This window comes from Natator depressus, chromosome 5 (assembly GCF_965152275.1).
Source record: "Natator depressus isolate rNatDep1 chromosome 5, rNatDep2.hap1, whole genome shotgun sequence".
NCBI classification, from domain to species: domain Eukaryota; kingdom Metazoa; phylum Chordata; order Testudines; family Cheloniidae; genus Natator; species Natator depressus.
In genome coordinates, this window is record NC_134238.1 from 119,048,211 (window position 1) to 119,067,233 (window position 19,023).

The 19,023-nt window shown below is 42.1% G+C and overlaps 1 protein-coding gene across 2 annotated transcripts in view; it reads right to left on the bottom strand.

The window, feature by feature from the left end:
* The window catches only part of PTBP3 (polypyrimidine tract binding protein 3), a 123,507-nt gene that overhangs the window by 12,655 nt on the left and 91,829 nt on the right, over positions 1-19,023 (bottom strand). For both annotated transcript variants that reach the window (XM_074953519.1, XM_074953521.1), the window contains 3 exons: positions 17,819-17,993; positions 6,176-6,253; positions 4,550-4,689 (listed from right to left, as the gene is read on the bottom strand). In XM_074953519.1, coding sequence (XP_074809620.1) covers positions 4,550-4,689; positions 6,176-6,253; positions 17,819-17,993 — 393 coding nt within the window. The remainder of the gene's footprint in view (positions 1-4,549; positions 4,690-6,175; positions 6,254-17,818; positions 17,994-19,023) is intronic.

Sequence of the window (19,023 nt, forward strand, 5' to 3'; positions counted from 1 at the left end):
AAATGGCAACCAAGTGAACATGTATTGACGACATAGAAAGGCCCTGCTGCTTCGGGTGCAAAAGGTAGTCCAAGATAAAAGGTACTGTCGAGTGCATAGGAGGGATAAAGGCGGAACACTCTGCCCTCGAGTCTTCTGGCAGAAGCTCCGTGAATTTTGACATAGCCCCACAGAAACTGAAGCTATATCTGCTAAAGATCACCTGGCGGTTGGAAATCTGAAGCTGAAGCCCCCTGGTAGAATACACTTTCCTCCTGAAAAGATCCAGCTTCTTCACATCTCAGGCTTTAGGTGATGGACCTTGATGCCCTTGACGTTCCTGTTCATTTGCCGCCGCCATCACTAAGGAGTCTGGTGGTGGGTGTGAATAAAAGTGTTCCAACGCTTTAGAGGGGAAACAAAATACTTCCTCTCTGTCCTTTTCACCACTGGTGGGAGGGAGGCGGCATTTTCGTGGTATCTGGTATGATTTTAATGAGTGCTGGGGCAACTCGGAGCAAGAGTCAACGGTGACAGGCTAGGCAATGCCAGGCTTATGTGACCCACCGTGGATCTCACTGCACCTGAGTCCTTCTGCCCTGGTCTCGGTGTGGGTGAGTGCCCCATCTGGCTTCTTGAGGGACACCAGGGACTGGGAACAGTGCCGCCCGCTGCTCTGTGCGGAGTCCCTGTGCAGGGAGCTCTGCTGGTGCCGAGTGTCTCTATCAGAGTCCTTTTTTGGTGCCAAAGTTTCCCGCATCGACGCCAGAGCACTGTGCACCAATGCTGAGGCGCTAGGTGTTGGTTTAGCCGAACCCGGCTCCGAGTGAGGACGGAGGACGGCCTCCCTCAGAAGGCTCGTCAACCGTTGGCACTTCTCTTTTTGAGTCCTGGGACAGAATCACCTACTGATCTTGCGACGATCCTTCTGGTGCAATTCCCCCAAACACTTCAAGCAGGAAGTATGAGGGTCGATCCTGGGCATAGGCTTATTACAAGCTGTGCAGTGTTTAAACTCCGGGGACTGAGGCATGCCCCAGTATTGGGGGGGGAGAGAGGGGAAAAATGGGGGGTACCCCTAGAACAATTCCCTACCATAATTCTAACTATATAATGACTAAACTAAGTACAACTACTAACTACTGATCTAACTGAACAAGCATTCTGGCTAACCGGCACAGGAGGTAAGAAGGAACTGAAGTGGCAGCAGGTCAGCAGAGTCCTATATACGGCGCCATGGAGGCACGACTCCAGGGGGCGCCTAAGCTGAACCAACGGGTAGGGGAAAAACCTTCCGGCTACTGTGTACACAGCATGCAAACACCAAATTGGAATTGAGCAAGCACTTGAACAATGGTTCCTCTAATTTTTAAAAGAATAAACCTCTTTTTAAACCAGAAAACACATTTAATATTCCAAATACGTGAGTTTTAGAAACAATGAACAGTAACAACAGACTGCCTTAGGAAATGAAATTCTTTTCCTTAAAAATATCTGGAAGCCAGCTCCAAGTTCAGCTACACCAGCTTACCATTTGTGAGTAAAAAATAAATACACATTTAGTGGGAGAGGGCAAGGTGAGCATCCTAAATTCAGGCATCATGCAGGAGTTGCTTCTGTTGCTGGAGCTCCTGCTGCAGGGTCAACAGCATAGCTAGGGGCTACATGCAGGAAGGGGATGAAGTTGTATCGTATGCATGCAGCTAGGAGAAGAATTTGTCCCAAACATAGTAACTATTGAAGCACAAACGGTACCCTTACAACAAAGTCACCAACAGGGGTACTCTCCACGTAGCACATGTCCAGCGTTCTGAGTTTTAGATTACCTTTTCAAAAGGTTTGGAATTATCTGGTTAGCTTACACTGTAGAATGCATTCAAAGTTCTTTGCATTGCCTTTTTAGAATTGCAATGAATAGTAAACAAAACAGCAGTGCTACGAATAGCTTTGATCGATGTTTCACAGGTGCATATGGTTTAGCAGTATATGCTCACTTAGAAATGAGAGTCATCATCATCTTTAAAAAGAAAAGGAGTACTTGTGGCACCTTAGAGACTAACCAATTTATTTGAGCATAAACTTTCGTGAGCTACAGCTCACTTCATCGGATGCATACTGTGGAAAGTGTAGAAGATCTTTTTAAACACAGAAAGCATGAAAAAATACCTCCTCCCACCCCACTCTCCTGCTGGTAATAGCTTATCTAAAGTGATCACTCTCCTTACAATGTGTATGATAATCAAGTTGGGCCATTTCCAGCACAAACCTGGATTTAGAGGGGAAATGGCCCAACTTGATTTGAAATGGCCCAAACCCATTTCAAACTTGATTTGAAATGGCCCAAACCTGGATTTGTGCTGGAAATTGCCCAACTTGATCATCATACACATTGTAAGGCGAGTGATCACTTTAGATAAGTTATTACCAGCAGGAGAGTGGGGTGGGAGGAGGTATTTTTTCATGCTTTGTGTGTATATAAAAAGATCTTCTACACTTTCCACAGTATGCATCCGATGAAGTGAGCTATAGCTCACGAAAGCTTATGCTCAAATAAATTGGTTAGTCTCTAAGGTGCCACAAGTACTCCTTTTCTTTTTGCGAATACAGACTAACACGGCTGTTACTCTGAAACTTATCATCATCTTTGGTTGTCAACAGCAGGAGGCACTCCCAGCCTTCTACTACAGTAATCAGGGTACAACCCAACATTTGTTTTAAAATGTTATGTCTTAGGTTATCCTATCTCCTTTCTTTCCTGTTCTCAATCAGTGGGGTTGTGTACAATGGATGTAGTAACTTCTGTGGTTTCCACATGCAAGGAGAATTAGTGTAGGACTAAACCATGCAGAAAGTTTAAATGTGTGAGAAAAGAAAGCTCATTTTCATAACCTTGCCCCTTCCCTACCCAACGAACTCTGCAAGCTCCTCTGTGGAAATCCTGGTAGGGGGAATTTTGTTTGGCCGTGTTTAAACAGACTGATTTTTTCCAAGAATAAGATTATCCACTTTGAAGCCAGTATTTGTAGCCAGCCAGGCCTTGGCCAGCCCACAAAGGCTTGTGTATAAATTTATTCTCAATACACTACAGCACAAAATAAAAAAAACATACCTCAGTTTGAATTTTTAACTACTGCAACATTGCTCACAGTCTGTTTCCCCCAATGCTTTGCACTAAGACAAAGCAACTAGCTGGATATTATGATGAGAATATATACTGGTTTTTCTTTGCTTTGTCACATTTGCAGCAGTGTGTCATTTTAGGTACTTAAAAGGCATGTGTACAATCAGAATTTTGCCAATAAAGATTTTTAAATATTGGTAATGTGAAGAAGAGTGCTTCTATTTCAGTGACATCTATCAGAGAATTCTGGAGATACAAGTTAGGTGAACCTGAAAGAACTGTATGAAATAGCAAGCAGCTATTTTACATTTCTATGATACAATTAGTCTATGAACAGACAAATGTACTGTATATAAAAACTAAGACTCAACGAAGAAACTTGTAAATAAGATCTGACTCATCTTTTTAATACATATTTTACACTTTTTATATTTATGCTAAGTTTCCAAAGAACTGGGGATAAGTTAATGAGAAACTCTGCCTATGCCACCTTCAGGTAAAACAAATACTGAAATACTATAGCTATATAATATTTTGGTCAGATAATTTTACTGCAAATTTATAAAACTAAACAATAATCATAAGGTAGGTATATTTAAAAATACACAACAAATCTACATGTTCCCATTTATCAACTGGTTTCAAAAAAGTGGTTTCTGGAAATGTCAGTATGTCAAAGGACACTCACAAGCCTGTATGTTACTTTTGGACTCTAAACCACCTATGATTTTTTTCCAGGAAAAATGGCAAAGCTTGAAAAGAACCCATAAGAGTTTAGAAGGGCACTCATGGTGCACTCACCCTTCTATCTCATCCTTAACTACCTGCTCCCACCCATCTCTTCTTTGTGCAGAATACTCTGCCCCCTGTAAGGGTGAGAGTGGCACAAGGAGGATCCTCATTCCCTAAAGGGACCATACCTGTTTTACAAAAAGGAAAGGAGTACTTGTGGCACCTTAGAGACTATCAAATTTATTCGAGCATAAGCTTTTGTGAACTACAGTCCACAGTTATTCAACAGCTGCCTGCCTTTTAAAATGTTTTGCTTTGTGTTTCAGTGTATTTGATCACGTATAGATGTGTATTCTCCTCACTTTAAAGGTCTACTGACTGCAAGAGCTGCAGACTCTCAATAGACTGCTTCTTCCAATTAGTATGTCCATTGTTATACCCCCATGTTATATTTGTTTCTAATAAGGATGTCCATGTTCCTCTGAGATTCTATGAAGCTAGCGTATGGTTCTAACCTTTGCCAATATTTCAAATTCCTTAAAGCAAGTGATCTGGCTGCGGTGCCATTTCTGACATGAACAAAGTAAAAAAATATTTGTTATCCTCCTTTGTCTGATTTCCAATTTAGATTTTAGGACAAATATTTTAACAAATATTCTATACCAATATCAAACTACCAACCACTTGCATTGTTTGATTCCACCTATTCAAGCTTACATCAGGATTGAGGTTGCTGACAAGCAAAACAGAATTTCCTGGAACACCAGCAACTCCAGGGATAGCCATCCGTCCAGTCACTGCAGAGGTGGTGATTGCGAGAGGACCAAGTGCTCCAGGAAGAGATGGGACTGAAAGACCTGAAAAATGATACTCAATTTATGGAGCAAAGGAAGTGGGAAAACTATTTCAGAAGACTAAAAAAAATTTCAAATTATGTGACAATTGATTTATTTAAAAATAAATTCAACACCCAATAATAAAAGGCTCCAAAAGCATATTTTAGTTGGTTCTCCCAAAAGATTATCTACGATATAGACCAGTGGTTTCCAGCTCTTTTCCTGTGACAAAAGCTCCAAGCCCAACAAAAATCCATCCACACGTTCTTGGCTCAGTCCCTTCTGTCATACAATTATGTCTGGCAAAAACAGACACAGAGATATCTGGGTTGGAGGTGAGGGGGACATCCATGGGCAGGTGGGCTATTTTGGGAGTTGAATGAGTACTACTGGAGCTTGCTTTTTAATTGTAGGTTTTGGGGTCTTGCACTTCTCATGATGGTCACTCCAAAATACAAACCCACTACCTCAAAATAAAACAACAGTGACATTGCAAGGAGATCTTGAGTAATAAAGTAGTAAGGGTGGGAGGGATAGCTCAGTGGTTTGAGCATAGGCCTGCTAAACCCGGGGTTGTGAGTTCAATCCTTGAGGGGGGCCATTTAGGGATCTGGGGCAAAAACTGGGGATTGGGCCTGCTTTGAGCAGGGGGTTGGACTAGATGACCTCCTGAGGTCCCTTCCAACCCTGATATTCTATGATAAGCATGTATATAAAAAAGCCATAGTAATCTATCATTTTTAGAATTACAGATTTCTAGTTTTATCACTTTCAAGTAGCCCTTTTTACTGTGTGTAATTTCTTAGTAGAATCAGAAGCCAGAGCACAAATGACAGAGTGTAGATCATGACTAAGGTTAAGATTTTGTCACGGATATTTTTAGTAAGTCACATGACCTGTCCCTGACTCTTACTAAAAACATCCCACAAAATGGGGAGCTCAGCTTCAGGGTCCCCACACTGCCTGCAGAAGTTGGGCAGCTCTGGGGGCTGCTCCCAGCTTTGGGGCCCCCCACCGCCTGTGAGGGCTCGGAGCTCCAGGGTCCCCTGGCATGGAGCTGTGGGGGAGCCCTCACTGCCCGAGGCGGCTGGGAGCTGTAGCCTCGGGCAGCTCTGGGTTCCCCGGTGCCTGCGTCCGCTGGGAGCTACGGCCCCACCACCCGGAAACTCGGAGGCGGGGGGGAGGAGGAGGAGACGGGACCCCACAGCTCCCGGCCGACAGGGCTGAATTCACGGAGGTTGTGGAAGTCACAGAATCTGTAACTTCCGCAGCCTCCGTGAAAAAAATCATAGCCTTAATCATAACAACCAACAGTACATGTAATTCCTACAGTTTATTTAAATAGTAATACTTTCGGTAGTATGCTATGCAAATAGAGGTAGACTGACTGCTTTTTATGAATATTTATAGATCTTGATATTGCTACATTATCATTCTGTTTAACTATATGGATTTCAACAATTTAAGGCAGTCTTCAAATTTACCAAACCAAAAAATAAAGACTTACCTGCCGCTTGATGAAAACCAATGGCTGGGGCAAATCCAGCAGCCCCAGCATATGGTGAAGAGATTATTCCTGGGGTGCCTAGAATTCAGACACATATAATTAAAATCTGTTCCAACATATTTAGCAAATAGAAAGATTGCCAGTATAGAGACACATTTCCTATCACTGAAATTTCAGAATAACACTCTTCCAAAAGTTTTACTGTATTTTGTGTTTTCTGTGGAATATTAGTGGTGGCCCTTCCAATCACTATAATTTTCAACAAGTTTTCTAAATACTATCAAAAGCAAAAGGATATTGACGTAGACCAGTCCAACAGTGATCACAAAGAAAAATGTAATGAGCTACCTTATTTTAACATTAGGGATATTTATGCAAAAAGGATGAACTCCTTCATTTCTAGCCTTTCTTCAGTAGGGATTATAGCTAGCAATCAAGATTCAACAGACGCCTCCAGCATCCAAGATATTGAGGATGTTTATAACACAACATCTGTAGAGAATGGTACTGGAAAATGAGTTGAATCACTTTCTCTTTCCTTTATTTCTGTTTTCAGATATTTGGTTAATGCAGATTTATAAACTCCAGTGAATTTAAGAGCACTTAATTCTCAGGGTACTTAACTGTCAGCCATACTTGGACATTCTTTGCTCTCATGTTGTCACACAAGCTTTATTGTTTAGATGAGGCTTAAAAATATACCTCATATGGCAATTTAGTTTTCACATGACTAGTTCTATGCATTTTAGGAGTGTGGGGTGGAAAAAGCTGAAAAATGGTATAAATTAAATGCAAGTCTAATGTTTGTTCCTGCAGCTGTCTGATTTATACAGAATGTGTTTTTGTAATATATTGCTATTTAGGTAACTGCAGATTGCTAATATGTGGGAAATATAGCACAATTAAGTGAAGTTTCTACATGCAAGTATACTTGCAAAAAAAAAAAGCCATTAAAATACACGTAAAAACTACATTCACTAAGTAGACATGGAGATTAGGAACCTAATATGCTTCCTGAGTCAGGATGGGAAATTCACTGGGGGGGAGGGATAGCTCAGTGGTTTTGAGTATTGGCCTGCTAAACCCAGGGTTGTGAGTTCAATCCTTGAGGGGGCCATTGGGGATTGGTCCTGCTTTGAGCAGGGGGTTGGACTAGATGTCCTCCTGAGGTCCCTTCCAACCCTGGTATTCTAGGATTATAGAACTCAGGTTCAACAACCAAAGTTGATGTCTGAAAAAAATTATTTACAAGGTTAGAAGATACAATCAGAATTTTCACTCCTTTGTCTGCAATAAAAATCTGAAGATGTGAACACTAAATATCAAAAGAGATAAAATGCTAGCATAGTGAAACAAAGTAAATAGTGAATGGATTCTACCCTCCCACACCAACCCCCATTCAATACACTTACATTTGGATTAAATCTCTAGTTGGAGTTTCTTTAGTTACCTTTAAAATTTAGAATTTATTTTATTTTAAATAATTTTTTCTGCATCAGCTTTGATGTCTCCTCCTAAATTAGGTTGGGACAAAGGCTACTCTGCTGGCAAGATACGGCAGCAAAAAGCAGACTGGTAGACCATTGTCCAGCTAAGTTCAGACACTGTACCAGGTCAAAAGTTTCTCCTCTGTGTTTAAGAATTCAACTGGAGGGGAGGGGGCATAAGGTTAAGAAGAGAAGTCTGAGCCACGCTAACTTGAGTGCTTTTGCAGAGAGAGAGGCTGTGGACAGGGGATTTTGAATCCTATGTGATACCAGGTATCAACAAGATTTGCCAGGAGCTGGCTCCTTCCTCTGACTGTGTCAAAATGCTTTCCTATTCTCCATAAGCACATGTGACAGATGTCCCCATCAATGCCCTCACATATTCTGATAAATTGAAGGTTACAGGCTACTATGAGGATGTTAATATGTACAGCCTCAGACAGCTATTTGAGAAAGGAGAAATAAGAAATGTGGTAATTGTTCACTTATTTGTGAAGGTTGTAAACACTTAGGAAGGAAAGGAATGTATGTTAACAAAAGGGGATATAACTATAAATAACCAAATAAAATTAAAAGGTTAAGATTTAAGATGAACATGTGAAAATTCCTGGCAGCAAAGTACAGTATTAAACCACAGAATGCTGTCCCCAAGGAAAGCAATGAATGCCCAGTCATGAAACATACAAGATTAGAAAACCTCACAAAACAAATGTGAAGGCAAATAGATGGACTAGATATTTTATTGGATCTTTTTAATTTCTAACGTCTAATGACACGTCTACGTGAACCTTTAGTTTATGGCAAGCTGCGGTGTAAATCTACCCTGCACTAGCTTACTGCAGACTAAGTGTTCTTGTGGACTCCGTTAATGTCCTCTTTGAAACAGGACTAGATCAAAGCACATTAACAAACTGTTTAAATGCATCAGCAGGGCTCACAAGGTCAGTTAGTCTACAGCAGGCTAGTGTGGGGTAGAGTCACACCCCACCTTGCCACAAACAAAATGTTCGCATAGACAGCCCTTAAGATTCTGATTAAACACTTATGGGAACAATCTGGATATGTTCAAAAGTAGGCTTCAAGGACAGGATCTCAAACATTGCCCTCACATATGACCACTTGAAGTCACATTTTGGGAAGACTTCAGGGAACAAAGAATTAAGAAATAAAATCAAGATGACAGTACAGTCACCTCTGTCTATTCAATTCAATAGCTCTGCTATTCAATTGAATTCATTTTACACACTTCCCAAATTTTTAGTTTTCAATATGCCACCCATCTTTTACTTACAAAATGTAACTGTATTCTAGAAGTTTTCAGGGGGAAACATTAATTAACAAACTGATACAGCCTGAAACAATATACAACAAAATGAGTTTAGAAGAACTATCTAGCAAATGCGCTTATTCTACAATCACAAACAGGCTTTCCCAAGTGCTCAAATCCCCACCCGCAAAGCTTCTCTTTGCAAAGATGAAGGCCACAAACTGGGAATCAGGAAACATGTGGAGCCCTAAATACAACAAAGATTGCTTTCTTAACTGCTTTCATTTTAAGTGAGTTTTAAAATCACTCAATTACCCTGAGCAGCACATAGGTTGGTGTTGTGTACATACACACACAACCACTCCTCCCTTTCAAAATGAAATGTTAAGCAAACAAAAGAATCTGTTTACACACACAACTACATTTTAGTCCCCCACTTCTGAGAAATGCATTCTACACATAGGGCCCTTCGTTTTCAGTTTTTATCAGTGTTTATTACTACAACTACAACAAAAAAAACCTGGTGAAAATCGGTTAATATTAATATTTTTCTGGGTAAATATTAGGGTTTATTTTGGTGGACAGAAGAAAAAAGTATTCAGTAGAGTAATGCTTTGATGAATGGAATTCAATGTGGTATGATACAGAACTAAAACAGAACTCAAAACAAATGCTACCTCTGAGTTTAACAATATATCTCTAATCCCCAAATAAAACTTTTCATTTGAACCAACAGCTTACTGTTGTAGACTTAGAACTATTAGCCTATAAATATTTACATTTAATAATTGGGCCACACCATTTGCACTGCATACACTCAACTTCATCCTTTTCTCCTGTTTTTGTTTTTTTAACACGTTGAAATACCTCCTTGTGTTGTGAAATGTATTGTGATACAGATTTTTGTATTCTTTCCATTTTAGAGTGTCAGATCTTTAAATTATCTGTTAACAGCTTGAAATATGTATGTGATGGACGTGAGATTCATTAGTACGTTCTGAAGTGCATGCACTTCAGAACTTGTGCGTGTGCCTGTTTATTGTGTGTATCTTCTATACGAATACACAGCCTCACTTCAACAGGCAGCTTTGCATATACAGACTAGTGTATTATAGTAATACATATATCTCATGCAACATATTGTATTTCCTTAATAAAACAAGTTATTTTTATATATTTGAATGATACAAAAGTAGGGTGAAAATTCGGGAAAAAATGAATACTTTTTGTAAAACCCACGATTTTTTCAGTAAAACTCACTAACTGAAAACAAAGGGGGTCATCTACACATAATGTAAATAAGTAACACGATCATGGTATGTTCATTTTTTGACTATTTAAGTCCCAAAGGCAGAAATGATAAACTGAATTAGATACATTTCCTAAAATAACATGGATATTAGTGGGTATAGTGCAATACTGTAGAAATGACCACATTAACAAGTGAAGCAGACACCTAAGCTCTGACAAATTATTTTGGCAGCCTACTACCCCTCTTATCTGTAGTCACAAAGTGTCCCTTATACAAACAATGCAAAGCATTAATCACATCACATTTTATGCTTGTAATACATGCACTGGTGCATTATACTGACAAGTTTTGGGAATATGGGTACTAATCATTCATTCACAGTCCTGGTTTCCATGATCATTTATTACTGAAGAAGCAATGACAAAGGGCTTTTATTCTGCCAGATGGGACCTGTATGTTGGACACCGATACCAAACAGACACGTAAGAACAGAATACAGCTAAAATAGGAAGATCAGGAATTCTAGCATATGTACAAAATCCTCTGCTATCTAGTTGACTGCAGATTTTAAGCAAACGCTCAGAAAATCTATTATGCCTTATTGGGAAAAAAGCTTTTTCAAATCAAATTTATTCCAAAATGCATCAGAAGTTTAACATGAGATATCTACAAAAATGTTTAACATTCAAATGATTTTAAATACAGCAGTGTTTTTTAGTAATTACTTAAAAAAACTGCAATATCCAAATCCTAAAATAAGGGCTAAAATCGCTAAACATACATATTGATAATTATCCACCACTGTTGCTTGCTTTATCTGAATTCTCTATCATTGCAGCCTCCACTTGCTATAACAAAGAAGCAGCCCAGGGTTCCAGCTTCTTCACTATCAGGACATTTTATCTTCAGACACTTGATCCCTGTCTGTACTACCACTTTCACTCATGCTACCACTGCTGGAAAATCTGGATCCCTATTTCTCCAGACAGGAACACCTTACCTCTTACACTTCATATGTGCAACTATCTAATTCTCACCATTCTTTTCAAATAAAGGTCTCTGTGCCAGATGCTAGAAATCTGATATTTTTAATCTTTTACTGCCCGCAGTGTTAAGTCTTCTTGTGATTGTAGACATCTTAAACCCTTAGGGTTAGATGACAGTGGTAAAGATGCCTGAATGCTATCTATACCAGCAGTTCCACACTTTTTGGTGCAGCTGCACTGGTGGAGAATTGAGTTATTTGTTAAAGTAGAAAGGACCTGGTGGAGTAGGTAGGTGGGGCTTGTACCAGTCTCAGCACACAAATGTGTAATGTAAACCCTGCATCATATCCAAGTCTTTTCTTAATCTATGGTACCATAATCACTCTTCCCCTCTCGCTGAAGTTTCAGGCAAATTAGTTAAGCGTGATTCAACAGAACTTACCAGGTTTGTAACCGACACAATCTTAAGCATAGAGAGACCCCAATGCTTCCATGATACCGTACTGATGACTTACAATAATTTTGTTTTTAAATAAAAATAGTTCTTATTTTATTACGCAGAAATATTCAATGGCTTCATTTTTGTTTACTTTTAAAACAGTGCGACTGCCAAACAAGCACAGCTAACTTCATTAGTGGTGGTTGGGGACTCTCTCCTCAGGGGGACTGAGTCATCTATCTGCCGCCCCCATCGGGAAAACCGAGAAGTCTGCTGCTTGCCAGGAGCTAGGATTCACGATGTGACAGAGAGACTGCTGAGACTCATCAAGCCCTCGGATCGCTACCCCTTCCTGCTTCTCCACGTGGGCACCAATTATACCGCCAAGAATGACCTTGAGCGGATCACTGCGGACTACGTGGCTCTGGGAAGAAGGATAAAGGAGTTTGAGACGCAAGTGGTCTTCTCGTCCATCCTCCCCGTGGAAGGAAAAGGCCTGGGTAGAGACCGTCGAATCGTGGAAGTCAATGAATGGCTATGCAGGTGGCGTTGGAGAGAAGGCTTTGGATTCTTTGACCATGGGATGGTGTTCCAAGAAGGAGGAGTGCTAGGCAGAGACGGGCTCCACCTAACAAAGAGAGGGAAGAGCATCTTCGCAAGCAGTCTGGCTAACCTAGTGAGGAGGGCTTTAAACTAGGTTCACCGGGGGAAGGAGACCAAAGCCCTGAGGTAAGTGGGATACCGGGAGGAAGCACAAGCCGGAGCGCGCTAGAGGGCAGGGGTCCTGCCTCATACTGAGAAAGAGGAACTATCAGCGAGTTATCTCATGTGCCTATATACAAATGCAAGAAGCCTGAGAAACAAGCAGGGAGAACCGGAAGTCCTGGCACAGTCAAGGAATTATGATGTGATTGGAATAACAGAGACTTGGTGGGATAACTCACATGACTGGATTACTGTCATGGATGGATATGAACTGTTCAGGAAGGACAAGCAGGGCAGAAAAGGTGGGGAAGTTGCACTGTATGTAAGGGAGCAGTATGACTGCTCAGAGCTCAAGTATGAAACTGCAGAAAAACCTGAGTGTCTCTGGATTAAGTTTAGAAGTGTGAGCAACAAGGGTGATGTCGTGGTGGGAGTCTGCTACAGACCACCGGACCAGGGGGATGAGGTGGACGAGGCTTTCTTCCGGCAACTCACGGAAGTTACTAGATCGCAGACCCTGGTTCTCATGGGAGACTTCAATCACCCTGATATCTGCTGGGAGAGCAATACAGCGGTGCACAGACAATCCAGGAAGTTTTTGGAAAGGGTAGGGGACAATTTCCTGGTGCAAGTGCTGGAGGAACCAACTAGGGGCAGAGCTCTTCTTGACCTGCTGCTCACAAACCGGGAAGAATTAGTAGGGGAAGCTAAAGTGGATGGGAACATGGGAGGCAGTGACCACGAAATAATTGAGTTCAGGATCCTGACACAGGAAAGAAAGGAGAGCAGCAGAATACGGACCCTGGACTTCAGAAAAGCAGACTTTGACTCCCTCACGGAACTGATGGGCAGGATCCCCTGGGAGAACATCATGAGGGGGAAAGGAGTCCAGGAGAGCTGGCTGTATTTTAAAGAATCCTTATTGAGATTACAGGGACAAACCATCCCGATGTGTAGAAAGAATAGTAAATATGGCAGGCGACCAGCTTGGCTTAACAGTGAAATCCTTGCTGATCTTGAACACAAAAAAGAAGCTTACAAGTGGAAGTTTGGACAAATGACCAGGGAGGAGTATAAAAATATTGCTCGGGGATGCAGGAGTGAAATCAGGAAGGCCAAATCACACCTGGAGTTGCAGCTTGCAAGAGATGTTAAAAGTAACAAGAAGGGTTTCTTCAAGTATGTTAGCAACAAGAAGAAAGTCAAGGAAAGTGTGGGCCCCTTACTGAATGAGGGAGGCAACCTAGTGACAGAGGATGTGGAAAAAGCTAACGTACTCAATGCTTTTTTTGCCTCTGTCTTCACAAACAAGGTCAGCTCCCAAACTACTGCACTGGGTAGCACAGCATGGGGAGGAGGTGACCAGCCCTTTGTGGAGAGAGAAGTGGTTCAGGACTGTTTAGAAAACCTGGACGAGCACAAGTCCATGGGGCCGGATGCGCTGCATCCGAGAGTGCTAAAGGAGTTGGCGGAGTGATTGCAGAGCCATTGGCCATTATCTTTGAAAACTCATGGCGATCGGGGGAAGTCCCAGATGACTGGAAAAAGGCTAATGTAGTGCCCATCTTTAAAAAGGGAAGAAGGGGGATCCTAGGAACTACAGGCCAGTCAGCCTCACCTCAGTCCCTGGAAAAATCATGGAGCAGGTCCTCAAGGAATCAATTCTGAAGCACTTAGAGGAGAGGAAAGTGATCAGGAACAGTCAGCATGGATTCACCAAGGGCAAGTCATGCCTGACTAATCTAATTGCCTTCTATGACGAGATAACTGGCTCTGTGGATGAGGGGAAAGCAGTGGACGTGTTGTTCCTTGACTTTAGCAAAGCTTTTGACACTGTCTCCCACAGTATTCTTGCCAGCAAGTTAAAGAAGTATGGGCTGGATAAATGGACTATAAAGGTGCATAGAAAGTTGGCTATATTGTCGGGCTCAACGGGTAGTGATCAATGGCTCCATGTCTAGTTGGCAGCCGGTATCAAGTGGAGTGCCCCCAGGGTCGGTCCTGGGGCCGGTTTTGTTCAATATCTTCATAAATGATCTGGGAGGATGGTGTGGATTGCACCCTCAGCAAGTTTGCAGATGACACTAAGCTGGGAGGAGAGGTAGATACGCTGGAGGGCAGGGATAGGATACAGAGGGACCTAGACAAATTGGAGGATTGGGCCAAAAGAAATCTGATGACGTTTAACAAGGACAAGTGCAGAGTCCTGCACTTAGGACGGAAGAACCCCATGCATCGCTACAGACTAGGGACCGAATGGCTCGGCAGCAGTTCTGCAGAAAAGGACCTAGGGTTACAGTGGACGAGAAGCTGGATAGGAGTCAACAGTGTGCCCTTGTTGCCAAGAAGGCCAATGGCATTTTGGGATGTATATGTAGGGGCATTGCCAGCAGGTCGAGGGACGTGATCGTTCCCCTTTATTCGACATTGGTGAGGCCTCATCTGGAGTACTGTGTCCAGTTTTGGGCCCCACACTACAAGAAGGATGTGGAAAAATTGGAAAGAGTCCAGAGGAGGGCAACAAAAATGATTAGGGGACTGGAGCACATGAGTTATGAGGAGAGGCTGAGGGAACTGGGATTGTTTAGTCTGCGGAAGAGAAGAATGAGGGGGGATTTGATAGCTGCTTTCAACTACCTGAAAGGGGGTTCCAAAGAGGATGGCTCTACACTGTTCTCAGTGGTAGCTGATGACAGAACAAGGAGTAATGGTCTCAAGTTGCAGTGGGGGAGGTTTAGGTTGGATATTAGGAAAAACTTTTTCACTAGGAGAGTGGTGGAACACTGGAATACGTTACCTAGGGAGGTGGTGGAATCTCCTTCCTTAGGAGTTTTTAAGGTCAGGCTTGACAAAGCCCTGGCTGGGATGATTTAGTTGGGGATTGGTCCTGCTTTGAGCAGGGGGTTGGACTAGATGACCTCCTGAGGTCCCTTCCAACCCTGATATTCTATGAGTCTATGATTATGTGCATACTTCCTAACAAAACCCCTACAAGCAAACAGCAAAGCGCGTCATCTCTCAGGACTACATCGAAAAGTTATACTGTGCTAGAGGAAAATAACATTTTCTTACCCATGTTTGTAGCACTTTGACCAGTTGGACTGCACTATAGAAATATATTTTATTTTTGTACACAACAAGGGAAGCATTTGGCCCTTAATGAAGACCCATCCAACAGCCAAGAGCTAGAAATCTCACTTGTCAGCTGTAGTTGCTGTCTGCCAAGAAAGCTGGAAATAGTTGTCAAAATAGCACAGATGGCTACATCTCCTTCAGCTAGTCAAATGCCTCTTTTTCCTAATTTCCATTACCATTAAGGTTGTTTAAATAAAATTGCCAAAGCCACAATACCAACATGACAGCCAATATATTGGAATTTTTGGTCTCTTCTGCTGTCATAACTGCAGTGCATTAACTGTTAAGCAGCCTTGTGGAATACAAGTGTATATGGCTACAACACGTCTCAAATATGGTCAATGCATCTCCCTTTAAATCCTTAGTATCGCTCAATTAGTACCTTTACCCACAATAAATTGTTAAAACTACTTATAATACATCTCCAGTTTTTAAATTTTACAAAAGCTGATCAGTAAGCAAAGCAGCTCATATTCCAATATTTCACTTAAACTAGTCTTCCACAAACACAATCCCTCCCTCAAAATCATACCTACTTAGAAATTTTTACTTCCATACCTCATTCCTGAGGGAACGTTCAATGAAATTAAAAGATGGCAAATTTAAAACCAACAAAAGGAAATACTTTTTCACACAATGCATAGTTAAACTGTGGAACTCATTGCCACCAGAAGTTGTTGAGGCTGAGAACATACCAAGTTCCAAACACTACCACATTTATAGATACCAAAAATATCGATTTAAAATTTAAAAATTTTAAAAATTAATGATAAATGTAGGAGGAATATTAAACCTCATGCTCTCAAGGCAATCTTTAACTAAGAGATCAGGATAAGTTCTTGTGGGGGGGGGGGGGGGGGCAGAAAATACCACATATACCTAACATGGGGTTCTTACACCTCCCTCTACAGCATCCGGCACTGACCACAGTTGGAGAGAAGATAATGAGTGGATGAATTTTTAGTCTGATTCACTATGGCAATTTCTACATTCCCAAAACCAACAAAAGAAATTCTACTAAGGAGAGATGCAAACCCCCTACTTAGTGATAAAAAGCAAAAAACTTTTTAAAAAGCCAAAAACCATGAAGAAGAAGTGAAGTTCAATTACAAACACACAGTATAGTATAGATTGGGGTGGGCAAATTACGGCCCTCATCTCCAGCCCCACCCCAGAGCCCGCACCCCCAGCTGGAGCCCTCACTCCCCCTGCCCTCCAACCCCCCACCCCAGTCCGGAGCCCACTCCCACACCCTGAACTCCTCATTTCTGGCCCAACCCCAGAGTCCTCACCCCCTCCTGCACTCCAACCCCCAATTTTGTGAGCATTCATGGCCAGCCATACAATTTCCATACCCAGATGTGACCCTCAGGCCAAAAAGTTTGCCCACCCCTGGTGTAGATACACAAGGAACAGTGAGAAGCAAGACTACACTTAATTTGTGGTAAAGGGGCATCATAACTATATTCCTGAGGGAATTTTGAACCAAAAAATTAAAAATTCTGAGCACAATATTTTAAAATTCTGCAAATTTTATTTCTCAAATAAATGTGGAGGCTCCAGCACGGTACTGGAGAGCACAGGCCACTGGCTGTACTGAGGTGGGAGATCACTGTGCAGCTCCCACCACCCCTGACACAGACTCAGCAGTGAAGCTGCACCCAACCCTGACACAGCACAAGGACTTGGCCTGCCCCAGAAGCACCCACCCTCCATGCCAGGCGCACCAGGTGCGGGCAGGCAGGCTCCTGCGGCTCAGCAAGGCAGGATGCAAGTATGAAGGGGCTTAGAGTGGGGGGATCCAGGTGTGGGTTGAGAGGGCTCTGTGTGGGACAATCTGGGTGCAGGCGGCTCAGTGGGGGATCTGGGTGCGGGAGGGATGTGGATGCACAGGAGCTTGTTGGGGGGTTCTGGGTGCAACGGTAATGGGACTCTGCAGGAGGGTCCAGGTGATGGTAGTTGGGGCTCAGCGGGGGGGTCTGGATGTCAGGGGGGACAGAGTTTGGCAGGGGGGTCTGGGTGTCGGAGGCACAGTGGAGGGTCCAGACGTGGGAGGGGGGGAGAATAGTTCGGAATACTACTAAGGAAATTTTGCCCGGTGGTGAGTAAATAATGTTCACAGAATGCTTTTGGCATTAAAAGTCTGAAGAATGGTTGGGTAAATTCAGTTAAAGATATTCACTTATTTTCCAGGAGTAGATTTTTTTCTTTAACACTTTATTGGCATCGTGTACTTTAGATTCACTAGTGTCACTCTCCTTTAGGAACCTTGGAAAATGAGAGTGGAAATTCCTAAAGGGCAATACAACATAAAAAGCAGAGAGGTACTTCCTCCATTATATTTACTTGGGGGGGGGGGGGGGGTTCCTTACCAAAAGTGGCAGCCATGTTGGGGTCAAGGGAGGGCTGGCCATCGCCAGAAGGAAGGTCAAGGCGAGTGAAGTCTCTGCTTTTGTCGTTGTTGTATTTTACATTAAGGCTTGTTAACTTGGAGAAATCAATACGCAGAGTGCAGCATGCATTGTAGATATTCTGGCCATCCAGAGCCTACAGAAAAAAGTGGTTGTAAAGTTTAAAAAGGCAAAACATGTTTACCATTCACATATCTATCTATATTTACTCAAATTCAAATCCACACTAACAGCAACCTTTAAGAAGTTGTTGGACCATTCCAGACTAGCCATTGCACCACCTTCAGCCACAGATCCTTACTTTCTAGAATATTAGTGTAACCTACTGGGTCAGTATCTGTTACGTATCTCTCTCTCTCTCTGCCAATCCACAGCGAATGGGGCCTTGTATGGCCCCCAGCTACAGAGCCTGGTCTCCTTATATGATGCTACAGATTCATGCTTTTAAGCCTTAGACATCTTCCACATTTAAACTGCACTATAAAATAGTGGCAGTGATATTCGTTTGGGGGGTTTTTGGAACAACAGACCACTGGAATTTGTGGATGTTGGCTCAAGAGCAGTAAATTAGAGTTACTCTTTATAGAACTACCCTCACACCACTAGGAAAGGATAAATTAACTGAATGTGTCTTGATTATGCTCTTTTGAAGCATCAAAATCTTTTCTGCACAAGCACACTTGAGTACTCTCCTAGGACCTCATCATAAAAAACAAAGGAAAAAAAATCAGAGGCTACATGTTTTCCACAGATTACCAGTTATGATTTCAGATTCTGTTATATTGAAATAAAAATAATGATCCACAAATCCCTAGAAAAATTGAATTAAACGTCTTTACCAGTCAGCCACCTTAACTCCAAATGAAACATTCTCTTGGTATTGAAAACTTCTTTTACTCAATAGCTTACAACTTATATGAAGACCGCAGAAAGGCCACCACAAAATGGCTACCAGGCTAGAACATGGAATGATCAGGTGATCATTAATCCCTTTGGTAGGATTCTCATTTAAAGTGTGGCCATTTGGCACTGCCAAAGCAACGTAAAGAGGTCTTACAGTGAGTGTAAGGTCCCTTTATGCTGGCAGAGCAGTGCAAAGTGGCCTTAACGTAAGTAAATATCAGACTTAGTACAGAATGTGAAGCTTTATCACATTACCGAAAAAT